The sequence below is a fragment of the Polyodon spathula genome, chromosome 7, assembly GCF_017654505.1.
Source record: "Polyodon spathula isolate WHYD16114869_AA chromosome 7, ASM1765450v1, whole genome shotgun sequence".
Lineage (NCBI taxonomy): Eukaryota > Metazoa > Chordata > Actinopteri > Acipenseriformes > Polyodontidae > Polyodon > Polyodon spathula.
This window is the reverse complement of record NC_054540.1, coordinates 21,035,026-21,060,553: the sequence shown is the minus strand read 5'-3', so window position 1 is coordinate 21,060,553 and position 25,528 is coordinate 21,035,026. Positions and strand designations below refer to the sequence as shown.

Below are 25,528 nucleotides of genomic sequence, written 5' to 3'. Positions count from 1 at the left end.
ATTACGGTGCCATGCCGATAGGCTACTGATTATTGGTGCACCCCTACTTTTTATATATGTTTGAGTTATTGAACAAATGTTTCAACCTTAACTTCATTTACATGAGCTTTGCTACATATCACTTTGTTTTCACAACGAGAAGAGATAATCTGTACAGTGGTTATAAGGTTGCATTGGTTCTGAACAAAAAGTTAGCTTTTTGTTTTTTTGTTCCCCCCCAGTAACATTTTAAATAAACATATTAATATTTAAACACCACTATTTACTGTAAATGGATGTTTTTTTTGTTTTTTTTTACGGGGGGCTGGGTCAACTGTGGTCGTGAAGCAATGCTGCTTTAAACCAGATCCTTTGAAGTGGCATAGGGGGATATACTTTTTCCTCAAGGAACGCTGCCAAAACCTACTGATAATTGATAAACAGGTCAAAAAAATCATCTGAAACAAAACAGAATCCTGCAAAGCTTTTGAATGCCAACACTATCTGCATGAATGATTTATGGAAAATGTTTGGTAGTTCTGCAAGGTGAGGCAAGTTCTTAAAATGTGGCAGAGAATTTGTAAAGCTCAGAAAATATTTAATTATACTCAGAAAATACTTAACAGATGTCTGTACCATAAAAAGAAAGTCTCGTGATAATTAATCACCAAAGTTCATTAATCACCAAACTTACTGCCCATGTGTGCCCATTTTTTATTCTTTTTGCAGACAGATTCTACAACAAGATGTATGTTAGCTTTGCAGTCCCCTTTAAACTAGAAATCAGTGCTATTAGCATATGTCAGTGTAATTAAGCCTAACTGATAATGTACTTTGTAGATTCAGATGGTCTAAGACAATGGTTCTCAAACTTTTTGGGCCGCTTCTCCCTTCCTCTCGTCTGTGGTACTTTACGCCCCCCCCAACACACACACAGGTAAAAAAATTAAAATAAAAAATCCAACATGCCTGCGCGAACCAGCCATCGATCCATCGTAATGAGAGCAAACTTAACACTGTAAATTACAGTTTTCCCATTGTGACCATCGCTTACTATATAGTAAGCTGATAAACAACATACATTACCAGATGGCAGCGGACTTCTTCCAAAAATATGCAAGTTTAAAAGGCACTAGTCAGATGCACAGCGCCATCAACAAACTTTGAGAACAACAAAGAAGGCCTTCTAATCAGTTACAGTACTTATTGTTCGTATATGGCCCTTAATTTTAAGAACCAGTAAACGTTTATGATAGGCATTTGCTGTCTCTCACTAAACTATGGTTCACAACATAACACAATGGAATGATCACAGTACTGCTATGCAGTAATTGTAGGGCAGTATTGCTACATGCGAAAGCCAAAACAAAAAAAGGTTTTTATTTGCTTCAAAATCATTTCAAACTAGTTAATAGACTAGCAATCACTGGCAAAATCAGCTCAGTTTTATACGGTACAAAACGTTTTAGCGCTTTGTTTTGTTTCTGGACTTTGTAATACCTGTATGATGCCAGCATTAATAGTTGTATCTACAACCAATCGACAATAACAATCAACCATTTTGTTACAAACTTTCAACAAGTCTGACACAAACAATTTGGGCTGTTAATAAAACCCTTTTTTAAAAAAAAAGAACACAAAAATACTTAACATAAAAAAGAACAGTCTTACTACAGTAACAGGCAGTGTACATTGCATCTGGGTTTCTGGTCACATCATGAATTCCACATTTTTTAAATCCATTGGTGGAAAATATCAAGTGTAGAAGCACTTTTAAAATGGAAAAGATCTGAGAACTATGTGCATGAAAGTAAAATGTAACATTTTAATATGGCATAATAACGTGATCTCTTCAGTTAAAAAAAAATAAAAATAATAATAATTCTGTGTTTTAGGTTATAGTAGTTTTTACTGTTTAATTTTTTCAAAGTGAATTTATATTTTATTCTTTCAAGTTTCAAATTCTAGTATAATTTTCCTTTCAAAATTTTGAGTATATTTTCACTCCAGTGGGCTTATAGAGTAGTCTAGTTCAATTCAGTTATCAATGCAATGTTATAGTTGCTGTTCTGTAAACCACATGTTGTAAACTCTGAACTAGGCACTGGACTGTGTGCACAGTATATGCATATAGTCTCAGTCTACTGATCAGCTCTCTGTTTCTGTGTTTTTTACACAAGACGTATCGTTTTTTATCAAGTCATTCTCCCATCTGTTGAGCATGGGGATGTAATTTATCAAAACAGCCCCTTCATCAGTGTTTATAGATTGCACACTTTGTTTAATTGTCTGTGCACATTTGTCCTTCAGTTTAATATATCCAGCATTGCATTCTTCATAGAATGCAGCCTAGACAGATTACTCTTACAGCTCAAAAGATTATTGCATTATTGGACTCTGTCTATTGTGTCCTTGGTCCTACTCGATTGTATATGTAAGCTTTTTTTTTTAAATAAATGCTGCTATGGATACAATTAAAGATACAGGACGCACTTGTTAATCAAGCACAAAGTCAATGGTATTAGACTAGCAAGAAACCACTTAGAGTAGTTTTTGATCATCTTTTAGCATGCATGTTGCAGGAAAAATAAACGTTTGGGAATAAAAAAAATAAATGGTCCTACAAATTTGCAATGGTTTATTATTTGCCTGAATAGTATGCACTTGGCCTACTGTCAGGACACTCAAACACTGGAAACACTAGGCGGAGGCCATGGATGGTGGGCGCCACCCCTGAAATTTGTCGGTCTCCCCTAAAAACTACATCTCTCAGAATACCATGTCTTATTACTAGGCAATAGCACACGAGAAAGCCACCCAACAAAGCATTATCCAATCTATGGTTAGCCTTGTTACCCTTACAGCCGATCAGAGTAAGAATTCTGAAAATTTGAAAGCTATTGAGTCATTGTCAGTGCTGATGGCATTTGGGTTGAAGCGCGAAGACTCGCTTGAGAAACAAACGAAACTGGACGCACGACTTATTCCAACTGCAGCAAGAAAAGTGCCTATACTACTAAACTAAACTGTTTTATAACATGGATTTTCTAATTGATGTATTTCCTTATTTTATTTTGCTGTGTTGTGAACTTGTAAGCTAGTCCATGGTACATTTTAACATTTAACTGAGATGAAGAACTTCATGTTAAATATAGGACCAAAGTAACGTAATTCCAGAGTCGGTGTCAAATCTTAATGGGGAAAAAAAAAAGTGCAGCCGAGCTGATAAAGCTGACAAATTGCTATTGTGTATTAATGCTCATGAATTAATGTATGCACATAAAAGGGCCTAATAATAAAAACGATGATGACACAAGAAGTTTGGTGTGTAATGTGTATTGAGAATAATTTAAAATTCGTATGTTCCCTTCATATTTGTATACATCAGTACTTCACATATTCCATTCAAAATGATATGCTTTTATTAATCCAGTATAAAGGTACATATTTCTGAATTTGTCTAGTTTCCTTTCCAATGCAGAGACCAAACTTTCTGCTTTTGGAAACAAAAGACAGTTGTGTGATGGTTTATGAAGTGCACATTTTCTGTATTGCTTAGAAATAAGTAAAACACGTAAAAAAAAAAAAAAAAAAAAAAAAAAAAAAAAGCTGTTATGAAAAAATATGATTTACAAATGCTATTTGAAAAACAATTTAAAAAAAAAAAAGATAAATGTGTTGTGTTGTCTTGGAAAACTGCATTGCTGGATTGAGCCCACAGAGTTGAAAACTATGTGTTTTATGTCCGACTCAGGGTTCTGGCGAGTATCGATAAATGCATTACTGGAGATGAAATGGGACCCGTATCCATGGTATTTAGAAATATACATTGCATTAAGTTTCATATGGAATAGCTAATGTCAGTCAATTAATAAATAACAAGCCTTCCCCTTTACTTAATTTTTAGGCACTGTAGAAACAGTTTTGTCGAAGTGTACATTCAAAATATGTAATTTGTTCTTCAGCCCCTTGATATGTAATTGCGTGTAGACTTTAGAATACACATCAAAAGGCAGTTTTGAAAGGGGGTATGTGTTTTATATATATGTGTATGTGTGTGTGTGTGTGTGTGTATATATATATATATATATATATATATATATATATATATATATATATATATACACACACACACACAAACAAACACACACACACACAGCTCTGGAAAAAATTAAGAGACCACTCCAAAATGATCAGTTTCTCTGGTTTTACTATTTATAAGTATGTGTTTGGGTAAAATTAACATTTTTGTTTTATTCTATAAACTACTGACAACATTTCTCCCAAATTCCAAATAAAAATATTGTCATTTAGAGAATTTATTTGCAGAAAATGACAACTGGTCAAAATAACAAAAAAGATGCAGTGTTGTCAGACCTCGAATAATGCAAAGAAAATAAGTTAATATTCATTTTTAAACAACACAATACTAATGTTTTAACTTAGGAAGAGTTCAGAAATCAATATTTGGTGAAATAACCCTGATTTTCAATCACAGCTTTCATGCGTCTTGGCATGCTCTCCACCAGTCTTTCACGTTGATGTTGGGTGACTTTATGCCACTCCTGGCGCAAAAATTCAAGCAGCTCGGCTTTGTTTGATGGCTTGTGACCATCCATCTTCCTCTTGATCACATTCCAGAGGTTTTATGTGTGTGTGTGTGTCTATATATATATATATATATATATATATAATTGACAAGCCTTAAAGACCAATAAATGGCAGTTAACTCAGTTTGTAATATTTAAAACAATTGTTCATAGAAATAGATTTAGCTTCAATAAGAGCTGTGGTTTGTCCATTCTTGAAGATGTGGAATGTCCCTTGATTGCGTTTAAAAGAATGGCATGGATGGATAATGTTCTACTTCAGACTGCAGCACTTTTAGAGAAGTTCTGATTATCTGTAAGGTGAAACTATTTAAAAAATGTATTTTATTGCATTGATATTAAATTGTATTGTACACATTACAGTAAGTAATAGAGGTACGTATCACTCAAATATTTTCTTATCAAGTAAACATAAATATTTTCACCTGTTTCTTTCATGATATTGTGTGGGTGTGTGTGCAATGTGAGACAGTGACATTCTCACTGGTGTGTGCTGGGTTAGGGTTAAAAAGAATTCCGGCCCCCAAGTATATCGGTCTGCCATCCCATCGCCTCCCCTCTTCCAGAATCCTAGAGTTGCCACTGGGCTCAAGACATCACAATCTTTTTTTTAATTATTATTTATTTTTTTTTTTTTTTTTTTTTATTTTTATATAGCGCCTTTCTTAGTGGACCACCATCACAAAGCACTTTACAAGATACAACACTAGGGTGTGTGAACTATGCAGGTTTCATTCAAATTTATAAAGCAATATTAGGTAATTATATAGGGTGATGCAAAACATTTGGCCATAGATGTAGGTGTAGAAAGACCGGCCATGCTTTTCAATGACACGTTAGCTGAGAGAACTTGAATACTGATCTTAAGCTTAAATTCAGCCTAACCCTATCCCTAACCGAAAGAATGTAATATAGTTTTACACTGACCATTCTTTCTAGACCAGGTAAAGAACGTGGCCTGTCTTTCTGCACCTAGGCTTCTGAAAACATATACAAAATCCTAGTCAAGCTTCAATGAAAATGTCATTTTACAAAAAGATTTAATGTATATAAATCAGCAATTTAGGAAACGTTTGAATGTTCTCTAGTGAGACACTGTCTTTCATGCAAGAAAAAGCCATCTGGGAAAACTTTTTAATTTAAAAAAAAAAAAAAAAAAAAAAAAGGTTCTGCACATTTCACTATACTGTAGAGAACCACTTGATCTCCATGAAGCACTGCAGTTATCTTTCATGTTTAAGAATGATGTTCAGTAGCATGAATTGCTATCTCTGAACATACAATACAAATCTAACTATCCTTTACCCTTAAACCATTAATTTTTTTAATGATAGAGAAGAGACCACTTACTGTAGGAAATTAAGGTCAGACAGGGGCATCAAACTTTTCAGTCCAACTTCTGGAAGACTTCCTTATGCTGACAGCTTCAAAAAAAATTAAAGCTCTCCTCTGACTCTCTTCTCCATTAAGATCTGACATTTCTATTTATCAGTGCACAATCTCTCTATGATACAGACGCCCTCAGCACTCAAAAGGCTGACACCTGAGACCCACCTGTCTTCCTCTGTTACTGCTCCCAAAACTCTGTCACAAGGTATCTCTTAATTGCAACTTCTAACTTCACAGTTGTACCTACATAAACTGTAATTTATCATTATATTACTGGAAATTCATCATTCAAATGATGCACACAGGAAACCTTCATATGGTGCCACATTTATCAGTCATGAGCTAGGTATCTTGCAAGATCCATGTTACACAAGCAAGTTTTCTTGACAAGGTAGGTGACCTGAACTAATGTACCTGTAAACTTTTTGAGGATTTAAAAAAAATAATAAAAAGAGAAGATAAGAAAACCACAGTCTAAAAATAAACTAAAAAAAAAAAAATCATAAAATATTGTCAAATCGTGTGAGAGAATGCAAATGAAGTATAAAATCTTTCTATAACCTATATTAAATCCAGGCCAAAGCATACAGCAACCTACTCCCCACCCCACCCCACCCATTTGGCAGCACTCACAACCTGGTGAACCTGTATCCTATTCACTCATTACTCTGGTTTATATCTATGTTAACTCACAGAAATAATGATGATTGAATGTTTTTGTTTATGTTTATTGTGCAGCATATGACAGGAGCAGAGATATATGTTTGTGTTATTCAGAGGAACGCTTGCAGGTAAATCAATTGTAAAGTGATTTAAACACTTTCATTCTAATTGTACATTCTTCTGGAGGAGTGTCCCGCCCCTTTGTTTATTATTTTGTATTATGATTTATATGTATAAATGTGACGGCGAAAAGCTGTGTTTTGTATATTGTTTCCATTTTTAAAAACCTCATGAGGATGCGTGACTGATCAGCTACTGATTATTAAACTAGCTGAAAGTCATGCATCCTTATTAATCTTGTGAAGACTATGGAATATAAAATATAAAAGCCTGCAGAAGTCTACGCTCAGGGTTGAGAGTGTCAAAGAAGAGACGTAAGTCTGTGGAGTAATGTAACACTTGCTATTTGTCATTTGTGTGTTTGTTTGGCCAACGCACCTTTTTGTTTGTGTTGGTTTTGTTTAAACCTTTATTTTGTTTATTATTTATTAATAAAATACTGAGCGCCATTGAGCTTCAGTTTGCCTCACCATTCATCGTTGTTTTGAGTATGTTTCTGGTCTGACGTCACCACTGCAAGCCACCCTTTCACAACTCTACAGAGGTATTAATGAAAATGAATATTTGTCTTTTTTTCATCTATGTTTTTTATCCCCTGCTGGGTATGGAAATAGTGAAGGTCGACATAAGTATTTCCGTCAATATGTATGTCACATTTACATTTATACACATATCTAAAGAACTGCTCGTCGAACTGATAAAACTCAGGTAGGGCAGGTAGGGAACAAAAAAAATAAATCTGTGTATATCCAATAAACACAGGAAAAACACTGGAAATAGTTACTTAATTCATGTTGACTTTACCCCTTTCCCAGTGAAAAAAATAAATACAATAACCTAATTATTATTATTTTTTTTTATAAACCTTTCCCAGTGCAGTTGGGCAATGTCCCTCCTTCCTGACTTGTATATCGTATTGATTCGTTCTGAATACTTTAAACCCACCCAAACTACTGAGTGGCAGCAAATTCCTACATTCAGTATTGTACACAGATTTTAGGTGAGATTTTAAACGACATTACAATTAGAAACTGAGTATTGTTCTTGTTCATGAGATTTAAAGCTATATTACAGTTTGATAAGGAGGATTTACACACTTGTGGAAATGAAAACAACTGCAAAATGAGGCGAAATGTAAAAAAATGCCTAGACACACAAAAACCATAGAAGAATATGCCCGTGACCATATGGATTTCGTTGTGGAAGACAGCAAAGGAAAGGTGGTACAAATGTATTGTCGAGTTACTGCACATATTGTGACAGAATAAAAAAAAACTACTAATTTTGGAAAGCAACCAAAAACAATAACTTCATAAAGTATATAAAAAGCAAAAACCGCAAAACAAACAGATTTCAGGGTAAAACAGAAGCCTCACATAAAATGTAGTTCACTTAAAAGGTGACTTCTATTCACCATTTCTGGTATTGTTAATACTCCTGACATGCTTCTAAAACTGTTAAAACAGGTTAAATTCATCCTGTTCCTAGTAGCGGATTGCTGAGTCTTAAATGACAAAGTAATTTTGCCTCAACAGCATGACTAGGTAACGCATTCCATACCCTCACCATACTGTGTGAAGTGTCTCCTTACCTCTGCCCCAAGTCTGTCTATCTTTTTGTACTGTGATTAAAGTATTGGTTCACGTTAACTATGTCAACTCCTTTTAAGACTTCACTCATGTCCCCCCTAATGTATTTTGATAAAGGAAAAAAAAAGATATTGCAAATGTGTGATTATATTTTTTGATAAAATTACATGCACAACATCGATATAACATTTTCATATCATTGCCCACCACTAATAATTTGAATGAAAATACTGTCAATGATATAAGATGACACTATCTTTGACTTTTCACTGCACAGAAAAATGGAGAGTGATGCAGTCAACGGGAATCTTGTGTGCTTATCTACCAAGTATATGACAGAGATGAAAAGTGGAAAAGAAAAGTGTGTCGCCACCTAGGGATATTATGAAAATACCCCAATATGTCACTTTCCCATTAAGTGACATCACTTTGTAAGGTTTACATAAATTGTAATAATTTTATGTGCACCTTTAAATGGTAAAAAAGTGAGAAACTTTGTCTGAACATTGTGTGATTTTCCTGTGTTTAATGTAAGGTTTTGTTAAATCTATTGTTTAGCGCTGCCCTGTCCCTGTAGTTATGTAAATTTGCACCCAGCCCGTGGTGGCTCTATGTCTCAGAATCAGGATAAGAAACAGTCTTTTGTGGCACATCCAGTAAAGGCTCTCCGCGTGGAGTGCAGGATGCGCACTATAGTCTGGACGTTAGGTTGGCCAGGGTGTCCCCTGTGGCCTGGCCGGACTCCTGCGGGCTTGCCTGTAAGCTGCCAAGGGCTGCGTTGTCCTCTGACACTGTAGCTCTGGGAGTCTCCAGTGTGTAAAGAAGCGGACGGCTGTCACCACACGCTTCGGAGGACAACGTGCATTCGTCTTCGCCCCTCCAGCATCAGTGCAGGGGTGGTTGCGGTGGGCTGCACCTACAAATAATTGGACTTTACTAAGTAACAGTCTTTTCATGATTCTCAGAGAGCAGATGTGACCTCGGCCAGATAACCCTTGTATACGCATGAAGTTTCTTCGTAGGTGTGGACCACAATCAACCCAGCTAAAGCTGGTTCTAATACACAAACTTCTGCTAGGAGTGGCACGCTGTGCCTTTGGTGTTGCATCTCAGAGTGCCTGCTGGCGCGTCTCCATGAAGGGGGGGCCAACTTTGTTCATTGGTAACGGAGATTTTCACTCCCTCCAGGTGTAGTTCCACACCCATTACTCAGTAATTTGCTGAGTATATTAATGCTTGTAAAAGGTATTTTTTTATTGCTCAAGATTCCATTTACGAGACCTGAAGGTTTTTACCGGCAGCTTTGTTTGCTCAAGATTTCACCTGCTGAGACTTGTAACTGTGCTTATAGTATTGCTGATTCCATTCTGTACTGTCTTTGGGTTTGCTTAGTTCTTGAATAAAACTATTTTAATTGAAGTTACCTGAAGAAGACTGACTTACTATTTTGAAGAAGAAAAAACCTATTATTACGCTTTATTAATTTTGATGGCTTAAATTTGTTTCCGTCTATAGACAGATCACTTCCACCCCTGCTGTCAGGTTTGTTACCGTTTCACTTCCTACTGCAAGTCCTTCATTTCACATAAGCAGTGTCTTGCACTTTCTATGTCTTTGCATCTGGAAAGGGAAACTGTCACCACCCTAAAAACAGCATACTTTCCTGTGCTTAATAATTACTGAAATGTACTGATACCACATTGCTGAGGTGAATAAGAGGGAGTGGACTTGTACTACCTGAAAGTAACGCATGCAAACTGAGAGCTTTCTTTACATGGTTAGAGATGAGAAAATGATTCCACAAATCTTACCTGTCATGTACCTCCCTTCACTATCTCAAATGTACAGTTATGGATATGTTATAGCCTTTTTTATTATTATTATATGGTATGTATATTTTTTTTAACATTTACCTCAGTCAGTTAGAAATGGGAACTTTCTAACAGACACTATCTCACATTTCAAATGTTGTCTCTAAAGGCTTGCTTGCACGTCTGAGAGTCAAGATCCAAAGTCTAGGAAAGTCTTACATAACTTCTTCTGCACACAGCTACAGTCTCAAGTTCTAACCTAGCTCTATTAATCAAATACTTAACTTGCCACAGAATACTCCCATCGATACCAATTCCCAATGAAACACTCAATATGCGCACAGGAATTAACTGACTTAGCTGTAAACGTATTAGAGCGCATTAGCAAGAAAGTCTTTTACCATTAGAAACAGCCTATATTCTGTAGTAAACACTTAATATTCCCTGTGGATTTAGATTCTGAAAAACTAAGGAAAAGCTGTCTAAACTCCAGTCTTTGAAAAATTCAGCAGTGCCAAATTGTTGTTGTGTGCATAGCTCAGAATAGTAAATTGAGGTTAAATGAACAAGGAATTGCTGATCCAAAGGCTTTTTTTTAATTCTCTAGAGCATGCCCAATTTAGAATGATTTAAGCTCAATTAGGTCCAAAGCTTATTATTTTCCTGGAACAGCCAAAACAAAAAAAGCATACAAACAAACTTGAGTTTTGCTTATCATGTCACTGCTCTGCACCTGAACGTTGCTTTGAAAAAACAAAACTTTATATAACATACGAGCTGCAGCGCTTTACGAGAAAATATTTCATTTCATCGAGAGCGAAGCACTGCAGCCCAGATGTTATTTTTTAAAATATGATAAAATGTTTTGCTGTTCAAGATATCAATACTATTCAGAATAAAACGTACTTTTCTGGGTTCATTATTACTGTCGTCTTTTCGTAATGCATAAATGACAATAACAAGTCTTGCATTTAGAATAGTATTATACTAAACAAATTTATAATAACTATTACAGGATTTCACTGTTTTATTTACAATATAATTTAATATTGAGCTTGTAAGAGGCACTGTGGATTGGCATTTAATCAGAGTAATTTAATCAGAAGCAAAGTTGCCTAGCTTGAACAGGCCGTATTGTGCCAGGTTCGTACTCGCTGACTCTTTTTTTTAAATGGATGCAGAAAATTTAAATCTGCCAGGTGTGTGTCAAGCTCTGACATGGGTATTTCTTCTGGATTTCTGTGCTCTCTATCCTCTGTTAGATAAGATTTTACCAGAGCTAAGTCAAATTTGGTTTTCTTGATTTACATTAAAAAAATATTGAGTTTGGGAGACAAACTGTTTTTGCTCAAGCTACTCTTGACTGACAGAGATTGACGTCACAAAAGTGCATGGGCCACAGTTTGTGTATACAGACATGCATACATATGTTATGTACGTACGTACGGTATGGACCGTTGCCGAAATCGGGCAGTTGGCAAAGTGCCCAGCCGTAGCTGGCAGATGCTAAATTAGCTTCGAATGTTGTCATTTCAGCATCTGCCCGGGCAGTTCGCCAACTGCCAACAGCCACCCGGGCTGATGGCGAAGACAGACTTTAGTGCGCCCTGTTGTAACAAATGAAAGGCTAATGGAAAGTAACCTCTAGGTATCTAATGCAGTTCTCAATAACAGTTCATCAGTCAAATAACTTTATTTAATCATTAGACCAACTGAATAGTTTATATTAATTTTTATTTATTTTAATGAAATTCTGAGGCAACTGTCTAATTGTCTGAGATCTGATGTCAACTAATGTTAGACATGAAATAATATTGTTTGAATGTGTAAAAAATATTTTCTACTGAACAAAAACTAAACTTTTTATAACAAAACAATTTTACTGTAAATTTACAGTATAATCGTAAATCTCAAAAAACTACTCACTTCTAAATCTTTTGTAGTCATTTTTGTATTACTTTAGTATAAATACATGTTAATTTGGATTCATATGTTGTTTTTTTCTGACTATGTGAACGAAAAGACACAAATTCGCCCGTTTTCTCATTGTAAATAGTGATATTTTGAAATTTACCTGTCCTGGTCACAAAAGCAAAGTCTGTGGGGAATAATAGCCAATTTCTATACTTTTGAGGCATAAGCAATTAGGAAATAACACTTACTACCCAGGAACAAAAATTGTGTTACATAGTGTTATTAACTGTATAAACTTGTCTATAAACACTTCATATTCAAGTCTGCGAAACCGGCGATTAGCTGCCACTGAAATACAAGCTCAGCTAAATGCTACTAGACGTACAGATGTTTCAACATCAACTGTTCAGAGGAGATTGCGTGAAGCTGGCCTAACTGGAAGAATTGCTGCAAAGAAACCATTGTTAAGAGTGCAGAATAAGAGGAAGAGACTTGCCTGGGCCAAAAAACATAGAAACTCGACGTTTGAGGAGTGGAAGTTGGTCTTATGGACCGATGAGTCAAAATTTGAAATATCTGCGTCCAACCGCCGAGTATCTGTAAGACGCAGAGAGGGTGAGCACATGAGTTCTGCATGTGTGGTTCCCACTGTCAAGCATGGGGGAGGCAGTGTCATGGTCTGGGGTTGCTTTGCTGGTGACAGAGTTGGTGATCTTTACCAAGTCAATTGCAAGCTCAACCAGCATGGCTATCATAGCATACTTCAGAGGCATGCCATTCCATCAGGATTACGGCTAGTTGGACAGTCCTTCATTCTTCAGCAAGATAATAACCCAAAACACACCTCAAAGTTGTGCAAGAACTATCTGGCGAAGAAGGAAAGTGAAGGACAACTCAGACCTCAATCCCATAGAACTTGTATGGGACGAACTGGACAGAAGAGTCAAAGCAAAGCTACCCACAAGTGCCCTACATCTCTGGGAATTGCTGCAGAAGAGCTTGGAAGACATGTCGGGCGATTTCCTGCTGAAACTTGTTAACCAAATGCCTCATGTTTGTGAGGTTGTTATTAAGGCAAAGGGTGGCTATTTTGAGGAAGATTTAGAGACAATTTTCTTGAACATTGCTTTGACGCTTCTTATGTTTTGTTTTGTATATTGTAACATGTGTTTTCATTTTTAAGTATTTACAGAAACGTATACAACGTAAAACATTGTCAATTATGAAAAAACATAGTTTCCAGCAAGTGTACTCAAACTTTTGACTGGTACTGTGTATGATATATATATATATATATATATATATATATATATATATATATATATATATATAATATATATATATAATATAATAATTATATATGTGCATATCCTTTTTATAAAATAATTTCACTGTTTATCTCAGTGACGTTACAAATAGATGTCTGCAATGGAATACTATACATTACATATAAAAGAAATAACACACATTGTACTGTAAAAAAAAAAAAAAATGGGTTTAATCTCCCAAGAGATTCTATTTATTGTAATATGGTACTATTTTTTTACAGCTAAATAAGCAATATTTGTTTAATATCAGTAATATTTTAACATGAAAAACACATCTTCACCCCAGGACTATTTTCTAAAGTTTTAAAAGACCTGTATCAATAAGAAGACAAATAACACGCTACTTCATTTGATATATGATGAAACATGTTTCTAATTACTGTTGGATTATTTTTTTGTTCTGATCTACCTTCCTTTGCAGCATCCACCAAGTCAACAGCCCTGCCAAAACTGTAAGAGGGCTCAGAAAAGCCAGAGTCTTGAGCACAAAACTTTGCCTATACCTGTTTACAGTAATGCTACAAATATTGTAAAAACAGTTCAAATTGATCACATCGTTTTTAGGGTATTATACAGTCCCAGTTTCTGGTCCACAGCCATCATTAGCTCTACATGAGTTGTTTGAAAGTGACAGTATAGCACTAATATGACTATGATTATGCTACTATCATGTATTATGCACTTTCTACCTTATTATGCACTTCTCTGTATTTTGAAGTATTATGGATTTTCTTCTTGTTATGATCTTGTAAAGCTCTTTGTGATGGTGGTCCACTATGAAAGGCACTACATAAAATAAAGACTGACTGATTGATTGCAGGTGGTCTCACGTGACTGATGCTGTTACACTGGGAACGGCTCTCCAGCATACAAACCTGATTGGCTGAACTGACTTGGATTCCTAGATAAAGAGTGTGGGTAGATAATAGGTATTATAAAAATATTATATAATAATCATAATAATAATAAAATAATATAATAATAAAAAATTTCCATAATAAATGCTCTTTTTTAAAGGGTTGTTTATAGTCATCATAATGTGTAAGTACAATTTATGGGGAAAAAAAGTATGCTGAACTCTAAATTAAGCTGAATTCAGTGAATTAATTTCACATCTGAATGCAAGACAGATTCTAAAATGAGATTATGTATGTATGTAGGTATGTATGTATGTATGTATGTATATTGTAGCATTGCACTATAAAAAATATGCTCCCCTGAATGGTAAAGAGTTGTTAGGAGTAGTATCAACGACGATGGTGGAGGATTTGCAAATTTGTACATGCTCCCCTCACAGGGATGACTATTACATATTTCTCTACCTTTTCAATGTTTTGCTTTCCTTGGCCTTTTTCTTAAAGCTAGACATTATATACCATTGGTCTGCTGTCATCTACCATGTGGCAGTGCCATGGAACTGAGCTTCCTGATTGGTAGACGAAAGTTCTAAATTTTCTAAAAAACATTATTAGATGGGAATATTTTAAAGAGTAAAAGCACCATGTTGGTGTTTGCTTTGTACGCTTAAGCCTGTAATACAACAAAGCATTACTTAAACAAAACTGTATGAAGATCAGTTAAAAAACACACTGTGTACAGTATCAAAGTTATTTATGTTTTTATCAGCTCATATGTTACAACACTCTAGTACAGCACAAAAAAAACAGATTCTGGACAACATGTTACCATCCTGTGACACCTTGATTAAGCAGCCACAAAAGAGGTCCCAGTGTGACCACTTAATACAGGTTTCACTATATTTGCTTTTACAGCAGCAGTCAAAAGTAGACAGAAAACAGCTGAATTACCACATAAGTTATTTTTCCTGCTGAACAATCACAACACAAAGTGACACTGTATCAAACATAGAAGGAGACATAATTCTGATCACTTAAAAAGGTTATTAGTCAAAAGCATAAACATAGTTGTTTGTGGGTCTGTAATCTAGATCTTGGACAACAATTACCAATTCAACGGACAGGAGATATTTGATAAAATGTGGTTACTGTATCACGGAAACAGAGAAAGATATGAACACCTCCCAGGCAAGCAGGCTTGGAAAACACCCTTCTACATGTGCAACAGCACTCACCCACTAAAACAACTAAGCATTGTTCTGTTCACGCATTGTACTTGCATCCCAGCTCCTTTAGAAGAGTTTACACAGACACACACAAACACACGCATACAAAGACGCTCACAAATTTAAATATATTGTTAAAATAAACTTACGGAAAGAAGTTTCCATGTTATTGGTCGAACTTGTCTTGGAATCCCAGACCAGCTTAATTTCCGCAACTCTTCTGTAAAAAACAAAGAGGTTAATCATCTAGGCCAGTGGTTTTCAATCTTTTTTTTTTTTTTTTTTTTTTAAAACTGTACCCCTTCTCTCTGGAGGTTTCAGTTCAAGTACCTCATTACAATCATCGCTATACTGAATGGTACCGCAGTTACAATTAACAGTTTGTGACTGACAAACAGCAGGCCTAATTCATAAAACTTTTAATTACAAGTTGATTTCTGTGCATCCAAAAGACAGTATTTGGGAATCTCTTTTTATAATACCTTTTTATAAAGAAATGTTATTATAAATAATCCAAAATACTTACCATCTCAGCATAATTGTGTGCCATTTAAAATGTTTGCAGCAACATAAAACTTGAACCTCATGATTAGACTATAATAATTAATTTTTCTAACTAACTAATAATAAACTTTCATTAAAGCTAAGACAAAAATTAGCCAAAGGGACTCGGTATAACTTTGTCAATTTTTGTGTTTTCCCCCCTTGTTTTTATTTTGCAAGAAACGCAAGTATCCACTTTTTATTCAAGAAACGATTCACAGGATAACCTAGATGTACTTTATCAAGCACCGAAAACAATTCAACCAGACGCAACTTCTGTTACTAAAATGCAGTCACGCCTAATAAATAAAAACAACAAACTTAAAAAGTGTGAGTATTGTGATTATTATCTATGTTAGCCTGCATTTATACTTCTAAAAAATGCAGAAAGAGTGTGCTTCACTGAATAGTATTCAACGATACAAGTTCACAAGCACCACAAAGCACTCTGAATAGAGCTATCCATAGGCAGAATCACCCACAGAAATCAGAGTGAAAATCTGCTCAATTGAAATCACGGCTGCGTACAGGTGGATGATCAATCTGAAACACAAAAAGTTCAGAAATATGAAAAAAATTGTATTTACCTTTGTTGGCACTATAGATTAACCCTGTTCTCAGTGGTGATGTACTGGTTAATAGCAGACTATTTATTAAAAACAAAAAGTGCAACGGAGAAATGTGTGGTTTTAAAGTTTGTACCAATTTTGGTATTATTTTCTTCAGAAAAAATAAACAAAACTAAAAGTAAAAGTGATGTTAATAGGATGATCCATTTTACAAAAGTTACCAAGTATGTGTGTTTGAACATTGGAATTATGTGTGGTGTTCTATTCCATGGATGACATCTGTACACAAGAGATGATGTACTGGAATTTTGGCAAATAATTCACTTTGATGAACTTCGGATGTGTGATTTACATTTCTTGCTAGTGTGGCAAGGGGCTCCAATAAATTGCTAAGGTGGGGCATGAGAACCCCTGGTCTAAAGGTATTTTTCCAAGGCAGGTTTCCTCCTTTTGCTGTAGACATCCTCATCATCAAATAGCTTAACTATTCTATAATACTATTCTTATGACAATTATTGCTCCTAGCCAATTATAACCAGCAATTAAGCTCCTTTGGTGCCTTGAAACAGGTACTAACAAAATAACTTGTCAGTGCATTCAAGTCAGTTTTATTTAAAAATACAGTAATTATTAAGATATTATACCCCAAAGGGTGAACATAATTAACATCCATTCTTTACTCCACGGGATGTAATAAAAGTACCGTAAGAATAAAAAATATCTTCAGTCTTCTGTTAATATAGCCCAATCCATGTTTCATTTTTATAAAATTTCACATATAGAATGTTTTTATTTATGTATTTTCAAATTACCTCAGCCATACTAAAATGCTCAAATTTAGCTTTAGCGCATGTGGAACACAGAGATGAGAACTAAAATTGATCTTTATGGAGTGCCTTGTAAAACTATGCAGAGCCGGGTGACTTACTGAAGGCCGCTTTTAATGAACACAGGTTACGCTGTGAGACTTTATGGGAAAAGCACTCAATTCATTAAACACAAAGCCACTCGTGGATGTCTTTGCAGTTCACACCTTTGAACTCTCATTTGTGCTGTCAGCTACAAAAATTAGTCAATGAATCTTACACCCTGAGCTTAATTAAACTATCTGTTATATTTCCCTATGTGGCATTAATCACACAGTTGGAAAAAACTGAAATTTAAATTTTTTCCTTTCTATGAGCCAATGAAGTAAAAAAAAAAGATTCTACCTTTTGTTAGATCACTATGTAGAGACACCTGTTTTCCCACTAAAGGTCATACATTTTTTGACACTGCTTGAATGGATTTTGCTGGGTTGACTGTATATCCGTCTCTTTTCTACCAAGCTATGTTAAATCAACTACTAGGCTATGTTCAGAGTACAAAAAAAACATTGACTCCTGTTTAATGAATAGTACATTAAATGCCTGGTTAAAAATAAATCCAGAATTGTCTATTGTTTCTCTGCTTAAATACAGACAAAACAAAGTATCATTTACTAAATTTAGCAAAATGTAAATCAGGTTTGTATTTTTCATAAAATACTAAATACAAAATTGTATAAATACATACACGTTCTACCAGAAGTCACATTTAATTTTACCTGTATCTGAAACCGACCAGTGAGACAGAAAACACAGTGAGGCAATGCATTCAATTTAAATCTAGCCTTACTATTCACTTTAAAAGTATATTACAATATATATATATATATTTTTTTTAACATATTTCGCAGAACAAAATCGCTCATATTTAAAGGTGAACGCCGCACTATAACTTAATTTTCCAAGAGAATCCTGGAAAGGAGATGCAAGTGCCTTCTGGGGGCTATGCTACATGTATGTTTAAACAAACTGAAAATACAAGTAGCATACCAAGATATAAAAACAGAATAGTCTTAATATGTGTACCATGTGAACAATCTATTACAGTATCACAGCAGTTGAGCCACCATTACATAAGCTATGTGGTTTGCTGCATTCCCCTGGATAACAAGGACTTCTTGTTTCCTCTCTTGCTCACTTTGACTGTTGTGTCTTGGTCAAAATTTTGATTTAAGACACCAAGCATTTAAATATTAAAATAAAGACATAAATTGTCACTTTGTTTAACATATAATAATTTCCACTTCATCAACAACTATATTTTTATAAATTACTTTTTTTTTTTTTTTTTACAGGTGCCATTTTGATTAGGTGAAAAACACGGAATGTAGTTTTAAATCCGTTAACAATAACTGCCCCCTTAATTATATAGTGCACCAACAGGATGCTGAGTAATCCATAAACCAAGATGCCACAGAGAAGCACACAGTGTTGACACAAAAGACTAAATTGGAGGGGGAAAAAAAAAAAAAAAATATTGCTTGGGAGGTAATATAGCCAGCAAGACTGCAGGACTGTATACTGTTAGTTTCTGTTCGCAGACAGAAGAATCCCTCGTGAGGTGGAACTGAGGAATTTGGAGGCTGAAATAATATAGCAAGGGAGATTGTTAATTGAAATCCCAAAAGAAACACTGTCTCCAGCCTGAGTTATATAATTTATGGCTTGCAGCCTGAACTGTGAGTCAAGTGAATACTGTATCTTACAATTTTTCTGAAGGCTGTAAATAATTATATTTATGTCATATAAATGTGCTTTCAGCATAGTACTTTTGTTAGTAAACAGAATATTTTGTATGTTCTGTATTACCCTTGTGTAAATTATGTCAGCTTCACTTGAGTTTGTCTATCAACAACACATATAATATTTTGTCATACAACAACGTAAGCATGGCCTCAGAGCAACAAAGAAAAGTATATCGTGTAGGAGCAGCATTTGCTGGCTGTCTGTTATGCAAACAGGAGCACCATAAACATAAACATCAGTTCATTAAATACCACTGAAGGTAACATATATATATGAACAAAATACAGTTTGCAATGAAAATGTTTCATTATTTTAAAATATAACAGTCCTCTACAGTAACAAATTCTTGCAATTTCTAAACTTCCTTTGACCTTCACTTCCTATTGCGTAATATAAAAGGAAAGCAATCGCATTCATTCCAGAACTTCCATGGTTCAGACTCTTGGCTTTGCATTCCAGTTCATAAAATGTGGGAGTCATCATCACACCATGCATGTCTCAATTTCTGCTGAATCAATCCTTCAGTTTTCAATGGTTTCTGCATTTTCTGATTAATTGTTTTCTGTTTTACACACTGCCTTGATGTATAATACTATATATATATATATATATATATATATATATATATATATATATATCACACACATACATATATATATATCATCATGCTACTTAATTATACATATTAAAAGACTGACAAGCTGTTGTTGTTAGCTGTGGTTTATGAGAAATGCTGAGAAAATGACTACGCATGATCCAAGCAATGTCACTACAACATACTGCACTGTACTAATCAACACATTACAGTGCTTTCAAACAAATATTGCAAGAAAAAGAGGGCTGTCAATCTTACATTTGCAGATTACATTAAATGAAATGAGGGGACCGAAGTGGAAATGCTACAGCTGACAGCCCAAATCTTTGCAGCATTCAGACGTTACAACATGTGAATCAGAGCAGCCAAGAGTGAATTGATGATGAAAACAGATAACAGACTGTGTGCACTGAAGAACAGTGTGAGATTCCTCAACCTGTCGCAGCATTTAGGCCTTCCAATTGCACACAATGCCTGATCCAATACTGTAGAATTACAAGACTAGACTTTTAGGACATCATGAAAGATGATTATAGGTCTCGCAGTTGACATATTATTTTAAACCATTACAACTGCAATACATATTATCAAAGAGATCTGCAAACCTTTTCCTTTGAAAGCGGGTACCCGGTTCCTGCTTTGGAACCGATGAACCGGATACAAATATCAGGGATAACATAGAACAATTATTAAAGACTTTTAATTTCTGTAAAAGATACATTTGATAAATATGATTGCCATGTTCATACAGAAAAAACACGCACTTAGCTAGAATTTACGTTTTCTTGTCCTTGTTTTGGACTACTAACTGATCGTGGCTGTGATGAATTTAGTTTAAACTTATTTTTTGATCTGTGATTGTTTTGGTCTTTTTATAATGTTTTTTATGCTGATGTAGAACTGTAGGACTAGTGCATGTTTAAATGTATATAAGATGCCACCCCCACCCCACCCCCCCCTCACCCCTCCTTCTGCTCACACATTGACATACGGATATGTTTTTCAAAATACTATGGGAACTCGAATCTGACTCAAAATACCTAGTTCCAATGACAGATGCCCAGTTTGGACCCGATTCCAAAAATATCCTCAAATACACATCCTTAGTTTATACAGTGTAAACTTAATCTAATCTGTCATGGAGAACAGCAGCTCCGGTTTTGTTATAATGTTAATCCTGGTCTCACCCATGCTAAAAATGAGCACATAATTTTAATAGGTAGATCATTAGTACTTTATCAAAACTCTGTCTACAAAAAAAAAAAAAAAAAAAACAGGAGCAAATAGCTAGCTATAACCATGATCCAAGTAACAGTTTCCTTGTTTTATAAGTACAAATTATTGAGGTGCATTTTCTTTACAATACATTATCACTACCTTGCATACTTGTAAAAACATGTGCTTTAATAAAAAATGTTGCACCGTCAAACTATAACTTATACACATAGCGAACTAATGACACTGTTTAATAAAACAAACCCAGTGTGTTATATTTTTTGTTTTTAGTTTTTTTTTTTTTTTTTTTTTTTTTTTTTAATTCTTGGTTGATATCCCTTATTCTATTATTATTTCTTAGTTCACTCCTTCATAATTGTACAGAATTAAAAAATGCAGTGAAAAGACAGGGTTCAAGCATACATATTTATGAACAAACCAGTTAGTATAATGTGTTGCATGAATCTTTTAAACATAGTATTATCATGCTGGAATTAGCTATCATTTTCAAAACAGCTCGGCTGTGGTTGTAACTTTATAATTTATAAGGTCATACAGAAATGCTGGATTCAATGATATTGTGGCATACGTTACTTTTTTAAATTTATTTACATATGCTTCATAAAGTCGAATTAAATTTGCTGAATAACGTTATGTTAACTCATTAAATTACATGCCGCTTTGTAGTGTACAAAGTGAAAAACTGCCAAATTGAAAAAAGTGACATTTTGAAATCTAACATGAAATACTATACTACTGTTATGGCTTCCGGTAGACTTTTGCAATATCATTTTGTAGTTTCTTTGATTACATGATGTTAAATAAAATATCAAAATTATATATATATATATATATATATATATATATATATATATATATATATATATATATATATACTATAAAAAAAATCGAAGCCCTTGATCATTTTCAAGGACCCCTCAAAACTAATGCGATAAGAAATAATACAATTGTAAATCAGAATTTTTAATTATTTTATGAAAACATACAAATCTCAAATTTTGATCCTTCTCCCTTTTTCAATTGACATCAAAACAACTATTTCAGGATCAGAAACATATGATAACTGAAGAATTTACTCAGTTGGAAATCAAAGATATTTTAAAGTTTTCTCCGAAGGAAAGCCCCAGGTATGGATGGCATTGTTTTTGTTTCTGAGCTTCATCTTAACTTTTGGGACAAAATATCACCCCTCTTTATGGAAGTTTTACACCAAATTCTGCTAACAAACTCGCTACCTCCCTCTATGTATCAAGCAGTAACAGTGGTGCAGAGTGGGGGGGGGGGGGGGGGGGGCTGGCAGTGCTGCCCCTGGTCACATGCCACCCCAAGAAAGCAAAATTTCTGCCAGGCAGTGGCTTTACCACTGTGTTACAGGAAAAAGGAAGTGATGAAAATAAGCTTCCTCAAATATACGGCCTCAATATCAAATCAGTAGGCCCTACCGCTTTCAATTAGTATACACATGAACTGCCACTAACAGCTGACCGATGACATGCTTGCTGTCTGGCAAAGCACGCGTTTCAAATTTTGTGTTTGTGACTGGGCTATTTACTGTCATTTGTGGGAGGTTCAACCTTGAACTCTTCTGATTGGACAATGCACACAGCTTTTACACTCAAATGTGATGGAACAGTGAGCGAGGGATTTTAAGTTTACCCTGACAGCGGTAGGTGAAAGGAAAAAATAATTCAAAAATTAGCTATTTGTTTTGGTCACCCTAATTTGTCTAAAAGGCAGAAAACTGTTGATGAACCATCTGAAGACAACAAGCTAGGAGCTGCCATCAGCAGGTCCTGCACCAGTCAAACAGTAATGAAATTAATCAGAATTTGTGAGATTAAATAAAATGGCTTGCTTTGCACTGAACACAAAATGTTAGTTAACAAAAATGAACAACCACAAGTAAGACTGAAATTATATATAGTTATTTTTATTTTTTATCACAATGTGTAACTGAAATCTGATGTGCATGTTAAAAGTTCAAATCCTTTGCTTTGTATTTCCTTTTGTATTAACTATTTTGCACAGCAGTGTATTTGGTTATTGGATCTAATGTTTAAAAAAAAAAAAGACTTACTTATTTTTCGAAAATAAAACGTCATTGCATGAATAAGAAATCAGGTTGCCAATAGCACCACTGTGATTACTCATCTTAAAAAAAAAAAAAGTTACCATTTCCATCCCCTTGCGAAAAAATATCCTGGCTACGCCACTGCTGCCAGAGTTTATTATTTTAAAATAAAAAATATATATCTTTATGTTTTTTGTTTTTTTGGTAGAGAATCTGCAAGTGTGCAGTTTATTTTATACTTTCAAACCTTAATAACATAACCGTTATATTTGTTCTCGTGTGAGAACTTAATTTTTTCATTCACCTACAGTATGTGCTAAATAGTGAATTTGATGTAGCCCTGTTAAAATGGTAAAAAGACAGCTATATTTGGAGTTTTTCTACAACAAAAAAACTAAACCACCAACGCTAGAGACATCAACAGAAACCGAACAGCACCAGAGTGTGACGAAACTTCCATTTCAAACGCTCAGGTTAGTGCAGGTGCAGCTGTCGATAAAAGAGACCTTTGCCTGTAAAGTGTTGTTTGCAGCTCTCTTGATTGTTACAATCTGGCGTACAACTGTTTGTGATGAAAGATCTGGTAACGTCGGAAAGCTAGCTTATTGTTGACGTAAAAATTGTTAAAATCGGGCATCGGGTTTGAGTGCGGTTTCACTTTGTTATTTATTTATTTATCTATTTATTCCGGGTATTTATCTAGCCATTCCGGACACTTTCCCTCTGACTACAGGCCTTTTTCATTAATTAATTGCAACACAAAAAAATAAAAACTAAGTAACATAATTAATAACATACTACCAGACATACTTCACTGCAACCAAACAGGCTTTATAAAAGACACCTTCAAACTAACACCAGCACCTGTCCAAGTCTTATACAGTATGCTAAGAAGAACACAATAGATCTTTTCTTAATGGCAGTAGATGCGGAAAAAGCTTTCGACTGGCTGGATTGGCCTTTTTTGTTTAAGACCTTGGAAAAATGTCATTTCCCCACTGAAAGAATTCAATTCATAAAAATTATATACCGATCTCTTCAAGCTCAAGTTTACATTAATAACTTCCTTTCTAAATTGTTTCCTCTAATTTGAGGTACCAGTCAAGGCCGTCCCTTATCCCCCCTACTTTTTGCAATTTCTACTTAACAGTTAGCTCAGAAAATCAGACAGGTCTCAAGAAATTAAGGGTATTAATATTGGAAAACAAAATTATAAGCTTAGCCTTTATGCAGATTATGTACTTCTTTACTTAACCAACACTGAATCAATGATGCTTCGTTTCATGTCTATTTTTAATGATTATTCATTAATTAATTTTCATTTATAAAATTAACAAAAGACAAAACAGAAATAATGCCTATTAATACTGACACTGTTCCCAATATACTTAAAGAATTTAAGAGGCAAACTAAAAGGTTTAAGTGTCTAGGGTGTCATATATGCTCTCATAAGAAACAGTTATACAAAGATAATTTCCTTCCATTAATTACTAAATTGAAATCTGACTTGAAAAAATGGTCTGGCCTCCCTATTAATATTCCATGCACAATCAGCCTCTTCAGAATGATCTGGTTATAGAAATTTCTATTTATATTCTCCACGATGCCTATTATTCCCCAAAAAACTTTCTTTAAGACAGTATTCTTTGATTGCATCATTCATTTGGTCCAATACGGCACACAGACTTAAGAGAAACTTGCTCCACTCTCCCAAATCCTCCAAATCTTGAGCTTTACCAACTTGCTTCACAAGGTTTTTATCTTTATCATACCATAAATGCCTCAGGAGGAGGAACTACAGATAAATATAGAAAACTCTCAAATGCATCCTAAAACCCTCTTCACCTTTTTTAAAGACCAGAAGTCACAATACTGACAACATCGTAATTAATACTACAATCCGCTCATGGTTTAAAACGAAAGATTTATTAAAAGAACATATTACAATTCCCAAATCTACATAACTCTGGGATAATCCCTGGATCAAGATCCAGGACAGTCCCCTTTCCTGGCCCTCTTGGAGAGCTAACGGTATAAATCAGATAATGAATTTGATTAAAAACAATTCAATTTTGACACTCTGAATTAAAAGATAAATTCAAACTCACTGATTTTGAAACATTTAGATATCTTCAGACTAAAAACTTTATCGTATGCAATTTTTCAACAGAATACACCATTGACGATAGTGATATTGAACTTATACTATGTAATAAAAATCTAAGTACTCATCTTACTGGAAGACTATAGAATACTTTGATAAACCCCTCCTGTAACAACTCCACCTTAGACAGAATACATGATAAAAGGAACCTGGATCTGGGTTGCGATAATGTATCTCTAAACTGGAAAGAGTGTTGGGCACAAACTTTTGATATTACTAATAATGAAAATCTTCGTTTAATACAGTATAAAC

At 34.6% G+C, this 25,528-nt stretch overlaps 1 protein-coding gene across 7 annotated transcripts in view; it reads right to left on the bottom strand.

Moving 5' to 3' along the window:
* The window catches only part of LOC121318342 (TBC1 domain family member 22A-like), a 215,472-nt gene that overhangs the window by 166,297 nt on the left and 23,647 nt on the right, over positions 1-25,528 (bottom strand). For 6 of the 7 annotated variants that reach the window (XM_041254894.1, XM_041254897.1, XM_041254896.1 and 3 more), the window contains exon 5: positions 15,636-15,706. In XM_041254894.1, the coding sequence (XP_041110828.1) occupies positions 15,636-15,706 (71 nt within the window). The remainder of the gene's footprint in view (positions 1-15,635; positions 15,707-25,528) is intronic. The other variant, XM_041254895.1, reaches the window with a different exon arrangement.